Source organism: Coffea arabica, chromosome 5e, assembly GCF_036785885.1.
Source record: "Coffea arabica cultivar ET-39 chromosome 5e, Coffea Arabica ET-39 HiFi, whole genome shotgun sequence".
NCBI lineage: Eukaryota > Viridiplantae > Streptophyta > Magnoliopsida > Gentianales > Rubiaceae > Coffea > Coffea arabica.
The window spans coordinates 44,170,220-44,179,821 of record NC_092318.1 but is presented as its reverse complement, the minus strand read 5'-3'; the positions used below and the strand labels follow the sequence as shown (position 1 = coordinate 44,179,821).

The 9,602-nt window shown below is 34.2% G+C and overlaps 1 protein-coding gene across 1 annotated transcript; it reads right to left on the bottom strand.

Annotated features, from left to right (window-relative positions):
* Window positions 1-3,511: 3,511 nt before the first annotated feature.
* LOC113743724 (protein DETOXIFICATION 40-like) lies at window positions 3,512-9,295 on the bottom strand. The gene is made up of 7 exons (XM_027271802.2): window positions 8,776-9,295; window positions 8,033-8,664; window positions 6,812-6,868; window positions 5,456-5,694; window positions 4,375-4,493; window positions 4,151-4,237; window positions 3,512-3,823 (listed from the first exon to the last, which is right to left on the bottom strand). Exons 1-7 carry the CDS (start codon window positions 9,076-9,078, stop codon window positions 3,755-3,757), a joined length of 1,506 nt encoding a protein of 501 aa, XP_027127603.1. The 5' UTR covers window positions 9,079-9,295; the 3' UTR covers window positions 3,512-3,754.
* Between the last annotated feature and the right edge of the window lie 307 nt (window positions 9,296-9,602).

The following is a 9,602-nucleotide window of genomic DNA, read 5'->3' as shown; positions in this document are numbered from 1 at the left end:
TAGACAAAATAATTAAAAAAATAAAGAGGACATAGGAAAAAAATGAGAAATCAATAGCTGAAAAAAGTCAGCAAAAAAGAAAAGGAATAAAACTTGGTTCCAATTTTGCCGATTTGCAATTAAACCCAGTTTTGACTGGGTTTGATTGAGTGTTTGCCAAGCGATTTTTTGAGTAGACTTGTATTGGAAAGTTACTCAATTCTCTATTTAATTAGTTGTGTAGACACCAAAATTTTGCATTTATTTTATTTATTTTGTTTTGTTTTGTTTTGTTTTATTTATTCATTCCGTCTCATGATATTTTTATTTCTTAAGAAAATCATTTCAATTCATTTTTAGGAAATTAAAAAGAAAAGAAAGACAGAAAAGAAAGGAAAAAGAAAAAAAAATCAAATCCGATCTCAAAAAAAAAAAAAAAAAAAAGAGTACGTACAGAAGCCGTGAAGGAGTGGTAGTACAAAGATTGCAGCTGCAGAATCTCGCCCCATCTTCCACTCATTTTTCTTGCTTTTCTTTTTCCCAAACCTTTTGCCACCTCACTCTAATCCGAATCACCCAGAAAGTTCCAGAATTAAGCCCTCTAATGGCTCTAAAAATTGCAGCAAAATTTTGGTTTTCTTAGGAACCATTGATACGACGGTTTAGCAATCCTTGTTTCGTATAAAAGGCTTCAAAAGATAGTTTTAGAGAGAGAAAAAAGAGAAGGGGCGGCGGAAAAATCGAAAGGGAGAAAGAAAGAGCAAACGAGAGAAAAGAGAGAAGAAAATTTTTTTGCAAAAAGTGGCTGTCAGGCTGATCCGTCAGCCTATTTCCTCATCATTTTTCGATCAAGCTTTGAGTGTTTGGAACTACTTCTTGATTTTTCCACTTTCCTGGGTGCATTAAAGAAACTTTTGTCCAGGAAAAATAGAGGAAGGATAACTATAAGGCCATCGAATTGAGGTCCAAATTCGCGGAGTCATCAGCCTGGAAGAAAATTTGCAGCAAGGTTGTAGTTTTCCACTTTCAGATTGTTCACGCCTGGTTTCATTTCTTTGCCGTTCTACGCTTTGTTTTGCCTTTTAAAGTGCCAAAAGTAATCTTTTTCCTCTATTTTCTGCTCATATATCATCTAATTTACATCAGAAATGTTGAAATCTTACTGCCGAATTTCTTGTTGGTTTTTCTTCTGTGTTTTTCCCTATTTGTGAATCCGAGAGGAGAAAATTTGTGCCATGGTTTCTATGTTGTTGTGGTGTTGTTTACCTTTGTCACAAATGGGAGAGAATAAAACCTGTGAACAACCTTGACTGGAGTTGCTCTTCCATCAGCCACGCAAACTTATTCTTTTCTTCTCTGTTGCGGTTCTTGCACAAGAGGAATTGCATGTTCTTTTTCTAAACTTTTGTGTGTTTAGATGTTGTAGTTTTGTGATCTTGCTAATTTGATCGAAATTTTGATGTTTGGTTGAGACTTTAGTTGTGTTTAATAAGGAGAAGATTGCATTGTGAACCCACCAGAAAGTTTGCAGAAGAGCAGAAGCAGCGAAGCTTGCATGAAATATTAGGAGAACTAACATAGGTTTTTTTTTTTTTGATAAAATATAAGTTAATATTATAAATAAACTAGTTAGAAGTCGTCCAACATGATTTACTTGACAAAAAAAATCTGCAATATTCTCAAAAGTTATATAGAACATATCACAGATATATTTGATCCAAAAAATCATTAGATTTAATAAAATTATAAAATAAGAAAGATTACCCTATATATCATAAATCATCATATTTGACCAATTGCACAAACCGCTCCATAAGTATTTGTGCATGTCTATTTCCTCAGATTTGCTATCCAACTAATTCAAGTTCAAAATTGATATTGAGATCTGATGAAAAGATCCAAGAAATTTTAGGTCTAATATATAGATTTGCAAAAGCTCTTAGATATGAGAAAAAATAATAAAAAGTTAAATAAAACTCCCGCTAGAATAGTTTAGGAAAGAAAAAACTCTCACTAGGAAGCACTAGGGGAAATAAAACTCTCACTAGAATACTTTAGGAGAGATTTTATTAAACATAAAATAAAAAGGAAAAATTGTACCAATCATCCTTCACATATCGTTGATAAGAAAATTTAGTTCCTCAGAACGAAAATGATAGATTTTAATCCTAACAAATAAAAAATGATCAATTTTGATCCCTAGCCACTTTTCCGATAGAATTTTGGTTGGAGTATATGACGTCCACGTCATGTAGTCAAATGTTAAGAGGCAAATTTGGTAACTCATTAAACTATTACTCTAAAAATTTTAAAAAATTCCAAATATATGTATACTGCTTTCCTCCTCCAACTAGACCAATCTACAGGTCGAGTCTGGGCCGAAATTCATTATTTCGGATGCGGACCCGTCACACTATACCGGGTTCGTATCTGGCCCGTCTACCCGACCGGTCTTCTACTCTATGTTTCGGACCCGGATCCGATAGGTCTACCCGGATTCGGGTCCGGGTCTACCCGAAAAATGGCTAAAACCTGTTTTACTACAAAATTAAAAACGAAACCTGTTTTGACAAGAATTAAAAACGAAACATGTTTTGTAGCAAATTTGGCATTCAAGTCTAAATCACAAATTACAAAGCCAATCACAAAGTTGCAACAGAAGAGGTGCAGCTTAACAATGGATCTCCAAGTTGCAACGGAAGAGGTGCGGCTTGGTCAATCATCAGTTCGTCACTGGAGTCTAGAGGTGGAGCCGTGGAGGAGCAAAAGAGAAGTAAAGACTAAAGACTAAAGAGAGTAAAGAGAGACTGAGAGGTGTGGCAACTAAAGAGTAAAGAGTGTATTAGGGTTTGGATAATATTTAGTTGTTTGTTGGGCCTTTGGGGTATAGAAGTAAATTTGGGGTATATATATATATTAATTTATTTTATATCTAGATACGGGTCGGAATGCATTATTCCATATTCGACCCATTTTTTTGTTTGATAAAACGGATCCGGATCTGGGTCCGGGTAACGGAATTATATCCTTACCCGGACCCATAAAAATTTGACAGATCTGAGTCAGATCCGGGTCTAGATCCGGACCGTTGACAGGCCTACCTCCAACCACCACACTTGATCTCTAAATCCCCACGCGCACACGTCTATATGTGGTAGGAGTGGGAATGATGAAGGATGATGATGGTGGAGGAAGAGGGGAAGTGACTACATATTTCATTTTTTTTTAATTTTTAGGTCCATAGTTAAGTGAGCTGTCAAATTTACCATTTAAAAGTAGATCTCATGACATGCACATAATTTATTCTGGCCAAAATTCTATCGAAAAGTGATTAGGGATTAAATTTGATCATTTTATTTATCAAGAACTAAAATTGCTCTTTTTCATTTTGTAAGACTAAATTTTCTCATCAACTATATGTGAGAGATGATTGTTGCAATTTTTCCAAACAAAAACAAATAAAAAATAGATAAAGAGAAAGGGAGATCTTAACTTGAGGTTAAGATATCTCTCCTATGTAGAAGGCACGGTGGAGAGAAAATTGAAAATAGAGAGAAGGCAGAGAGAACGGGTGTTTAGTTCTTTATGAAAAGGAATTTAAATTAGGAGAACTAACTTAGTTAATCTACGATTCATGGACAACAAATCATCAATTCCAAGTTTCTTTAATTATTTTCCTTTTTTCATTCGCCCCATTTCTCTTTGATTTGTTGATGATTGCTGTCCACAATATAATATTGAATTGAGTTGAAGCCCTTGCTATTCTGGGCCTATTTCAACCTTTGAGAAGAGCTTCTTTCTTCCGATCTTCCCATTTTTCTAATCTCTTCAAAGCTGCTTCGACCTGCAAATTAATACAAAGGACAACATCAACAACCTTAATTAATCATATTTCCTACTGATTTGATCTCAAAAACTTCCACGATCACAATTTAGATGAGATGAAGGAGACGGTTGCCAAACATGAACTTGCAAAAGATTTTTGAGTGTAGTTAACGAAAATTTTCATGTTAATTGTCACGTTCTTTTTAAAACATTGTGCATTTTTCAAGTCATTTTTATTGTCATATGAAATCAGACTAATATGTTCAATTTAAACGAAGGAACAAAAAGAAAAAAAATGAGAAAATAGCTGAATAAGATTAACAATAAATGATGGTAGGATTTTTACCTCCTTTTTCCAATCTGTTCGAACTGTCACCCACAATAAAATAATTGTCTGCATTACAGTACCGCCCAACATGCCGGACCATAGTCCCTATATCCATAAGCAATGGAATTTAATAAACCTCTAAAACATGGCCAATTTATACATTATAGGCACCCATATTAATGTAGAACATGGAATATTAATGCTAAAACTTATTGTTGTCACAATGTCAAAGTTCAATTTACCTTAGCACCAAGTTGGAAGTAAAAGCCGAATAGAGAACCCAACGGGATTCCGACTAAATAGTAACATCCCACATTCACGTATGCAACAAATGCTTGCCATCCACATCCAACGGCCACACCTTCATATTTGAGACAAGAATGACAAGCATAATAAGTAGACGAGGTACATAGCAAAAAGGGTAAACTACCTCGGGTATACTCCTTCCGTTTTATAAAATTTATCATGTTTGTTACTTTTTCTTGTCTCAAATTAATTGTCATTTTAGAAAAGTCAACTCACATTTTGCAACGAAATTTTATCTTTAGTTTTCATATGACTCACCATTTATTTCCCACAATTATCAATACATCAAATAAAAGATGGTCATCACCAAGGCTATAAGAGAAAAGTAAAAATTCTCTTTCCTATTAATATTACTAAACATAAATTGCACGTTCTCCTAAAAAAGTCAAATTTTATGGGACAGAGGGAATAATTACCTATCTAATTACTACAAACATTTTTAGAAAATTTAATTTCTAGTTAGCATATTTAGATGCTGTTCATTCATGCTATCCTTTGAAAACACTACATTAAATCTCTAATCATGCCAGAGCCAATTTTTTAATTTTAGTTTAGAGAACAAATTGGCCTATATTGAAACAAGTTGGCTTCCACATGAGCTTTTCAAAAGAATTTTTCCACAAACTCTTAGAAGAAATTATAAGTTTACAAATGGGGAAAGATTATCATGGTATCAATTAAAAAATGAAGAAAAATATTTTCTTGATTTCTTTTTGCATGTATGTGATGGTTTTTCTATTTAATGCCCTATGGGCATACGATAAATTTACTAATAAAAAAGAAGGTGGGTCCTTTATTAAGCTTCAAAATTACCACTCACCACTTGAAGCGTAATACTTTCAAAGAAAATAAAACCAGACAAACTTCTTAGTATACGTGGTTAAGGCACCAAGTAGACAAACAAATGTATGATGTGTAACTTGTGCAAAACCAAGTAGACAAACCTTGTCATTAAACAATTTGATCAAAAGAGAGCAAACAGACACTCTTAACCACTTGAATGAACTTGTTAATTACCTGACAAAACTGGTTGGATGCCATTAAGAACAAGAGTGAGGGCCAGAAGTGGGGAAAGATCAGAGACAGCATCTGCAACCACTTCACCTTCCGTGAATGCATAGCTCAAAACCCGGCGCAAAGCAAGGATGACAATTGCCGCAATCACACAAATTATGAAAGAGATCACATTCACAATTACCACTGAAAATGCTGCTGATTTCGGATGTCCTGCTCCAAGTTCATTGCTAACCCTCACACTGGTAATTATTTCAGAATCTTGATCAGTCCAAATTATATACTACAACACACATGAATGAGAAATTATTGGACACTTTATGTAATTAAATTTTCTGTCAAGACAATCAGCCCACATTGTAAGCAAAGACAAAGATATCTAGTTACAACAATTGTAAAATGACAATCAGATTAGGTAATCCTCCGTTCCATTTTGATAGTTTTGATTTGCTTTTTCACAATGTTTCAGAAAACTTAGTTAATTTTGTAAGAAGAATAAATCTATCTTACGGTTTTTCTAAAATATCCTTACGTTAATATTAGGAGTATGATTAATCTTTATACCTTTTCATTAATTACAACAACGGATGGAAAATTGTACAATTCAAGGAATGAATCAAAACAATTATTGAATAAAGTAGGTTATACTTACTAATAACAAAGTATATTAAATAAAATTATTTTAGAGAAATTAAAAGTTACCTATATTGTTCAATTAAAAAGTGGACTATAACTTGGAACGGACGTAAAATAAAAGCAAGACTATCAAAGTGGGTAAGAGGGAGTGTTTATTATGTGAGTCAAACTTGAACTCAATTTTAATCAAAATTATGTCTTCCACTAATCTAAGATCTCTTTAGCTTGATTTGACGTAATCTTAAATGTGCTTTATTTTTACAAGATGCTTTGAATTTTTGGTAGTATTCAAATTAGGATGAATTTACAAGCTCAATTGGGAATACCAACTCTAATAAATGACCCCAATTGTTCCAATCCAATTATGAAATATTTATTCAAAAACATGCTGCTGCATCCACGGAACTGTACCGTCAACATCCGCAAAATTTCTTCATTCGTTTGTTTTAGCAGTACTTGGAATTGGCCTTTCACGCAGGGTTCCTTTCAGTATCAAGCAAGCAATCAATGTCCTATTCTAGAAAAACTTTCTCTTACACAAGTTTTTATCATTTTTGCATACTTAAAATGGAAGAATAAATAAACAAGTTCATCTTCTCTTTGGGAAATTACCAACTAGAATTCTTAGAAAAGGTTTTGCCTTTCTTTTATTTTTACTTCTTCCTCATGTTCTAAGCCATATGTATAGTACCAGTAAAAAAGTACTCAAAATCAATGGCCTACCTTGCTGCTGCATTAAATCCAACTGAGACCATAAATACCCATCCAGAAATTGTTGTGCTGCAACAAATTTCAGCAAATTTCATATAGATCATAAAACTGGCTAGATAAATAAACATACCGAAGTATTAATATATCATGCAACATTAGCATATTTCCCAAAATAAGAGAAATAAAAAAACCTTCTGCCTGTTGAATTTATCGAGAAGCAAGAAAGTTCTTTAACCAGTAATCCCTACAGTCCATCTTTTTACTGTACAATAATTTCTTGATGTGAAGTCAAATTCAATGCCTATTTTTCACTTTCAGAACTCAGGACAATTTGACTGTCCAGCAAATGCAGTTCATTGGACTTTGTAGATTTGTATACAATTAAAATGGTGGAGTGTTTATTAGCATTTATTCATTATCCACATTTTGACTTGCCACTTCTTTTGTGTTCTGAAATCTACATAGATTTCCTTTTAAACTATAAAGTGCCGAAACCAAACTTCAGCATGGACATAGATCTTACTTAACTAACCTTTCTAATGTGTCTATTGCTATCATTTTATCAATATAGAATATATAGCTGTCACTAAACTTGTGACTAAGATTGATGCTTTAGAACTTAAAGTTCTTGGTTTCAATTCCCTTCTCCCTCCAAGTAAACACTACAAATAAACTATGAATGGACGTTCAAAATAAGACAAATGACAAATAAAAAAGAAGCTGTGGATGGACTTGTTAACACTACAAATAATTATAAATGGCTCACCAATTTTTGCAAGGAATCAATATACATAGTAATAAACTATGAATGCGCGTTCAAAATAATTCTAATACAAGATCAAACATGTTAAATTTGCTATTGTCCAACTAAAGCTAGAGTAGAACTTAATTTCTTAAAGTGGCAATAGTATACTACTAAACTTGGAATTTAGTTAAGACTATAGCAGTTTCATTTTGTATTGTTGGTCCAGTAGTCATGCAGAAATATTGGCCGATCAAAAGGAACCCTTTTTTTTTTTTTGCTGTTTATTCATAAACTCAAAAGCTGGGGCATGCAATTATTGCAACAAGTTACTTATCACATTCTATTCAAGAAAAACTGAAAAAGCTAAACTCCTAGCAAATCCTGAAAATCCAGCCTTGTCAGTCCCAAACGTTTGTCATTTTCTGCAAATTAAAATTCTCCCCCAAAAAAATAAAACAAATAAAAAAATGAATTAGTTTTGAGCTTACCAAATGGACAGAGCGTCCAGAGCCAATTCAGGATTAGGAAGCAAACCAGCCAATAAAACAAGAATCTGAAAATACCAAGCCTCCAAACACAACATAACTGCTGATGCTGCTGACAATTTGAAGAACCCCCAAAGACCACTAAAGGCTTGTAGAGTAAAACCAGTCCAGGTTCTCTTGCATTTTTCACTTTTCACTATGTAAATAAATTGTCCAATCACAATTATCCACCATGAAATGCTCAAAACAAGTGATGCACCCAATAAACCAAGCCCAATTTTGTAAACCACAAGCCAACTCAAGACAAGATGCAGGACTAATGTTGCTGTTGATATATATGCACTTGGTTGCACTATGCTTTGAGCTTGCATGAATTTTTGAATTGGGAAGTTTACTGCATAGCCAAAGATTTGCGGGATCAAACCATACACGAATAAGGCTGCTGCTGATGCAATATCTGGTGATTGGCCTAGAAATATAAGGATTGGCTTGGAGAAAACATAGATTATGGTCAGCAAAACACCAGTTAAACTCAAGAGTATGGTTGATCTTTGAAGATATAAGCCTAGCATCTCAAACTTTTTTGCTCCAAATGCTTGTCCACACAGTGTTTCAACTGCACTTCCCATTCCTAGCTGTGACACAAAACATCAAAAGAAAACAATCATCAAAATCATGAGAAAACCAACTTAAAGAGAATTTAAAATAGCTTAGATTGACAAAAAGATTCAGTTGTAATCAGATACCATGAGACCATAGGCAAAAATCTGAATCCCAGTGTTGCCAAGGGAAGCAGCAGCAAGTTCAAGATTGCCAAGATGCCCAGAGAAAATCTGTGTGGACATGGACATAAGGTAGTTGATCATGTAAACAATCACAGCTGGTGCTGCTAAGTGAAAAAGGAGCTTCATCTCAATCCAAGTCGCCGCCCGGTAACGTTGCAGCAATGGTTGTTCATTATCGCATAATATTTCTTCAAGCTCTTTGCTGATTTGAGTATTTGTTCTTGGCAGCAGTGGCTGACCAGCATCATTGGATGAAGAATCCATGAGTAAAATCAGAACTCTTCAGCCTACTAGCTGTTTGATCTTGTAGTTCAGGTGGTGGCGGTGGTCAGAAGGGGCGGAGCAGTGGCTGGTAATCTTGAAGAAATGGGGAGAAATTGAATGGTCTATCAGGATGGCCTGCTAGCTGCTGGCCGCTAGTGAAGAATTAATGATTGGTTAAGGGGCTATAGATTATCATTAATTCGAGGTTGAGGCTGAGGGAATAGCATATGGATGTGCATATGTGGATATTGGAAATTTTTTTATAGGAACACTAGTCTTTTTTTATGCGGAATTACTATCTTAATACTAAGATTCCACATATATCAAATGTATGAATTACGTAAAAGGACCATGAAAAACCATACTTTAGTAGTTTAGTTTGAGTGTCTCTAAATGTGGGCTTGTCACTGTTTTGTCACTTGGGAACTAAGGCAAATATTGATGTCACTATCACAAATTCATGATAGAGGGAATATTTCCTACAAAAGATGAGCAATTCAAGGGATGAGCTTGTGGAAATTTAA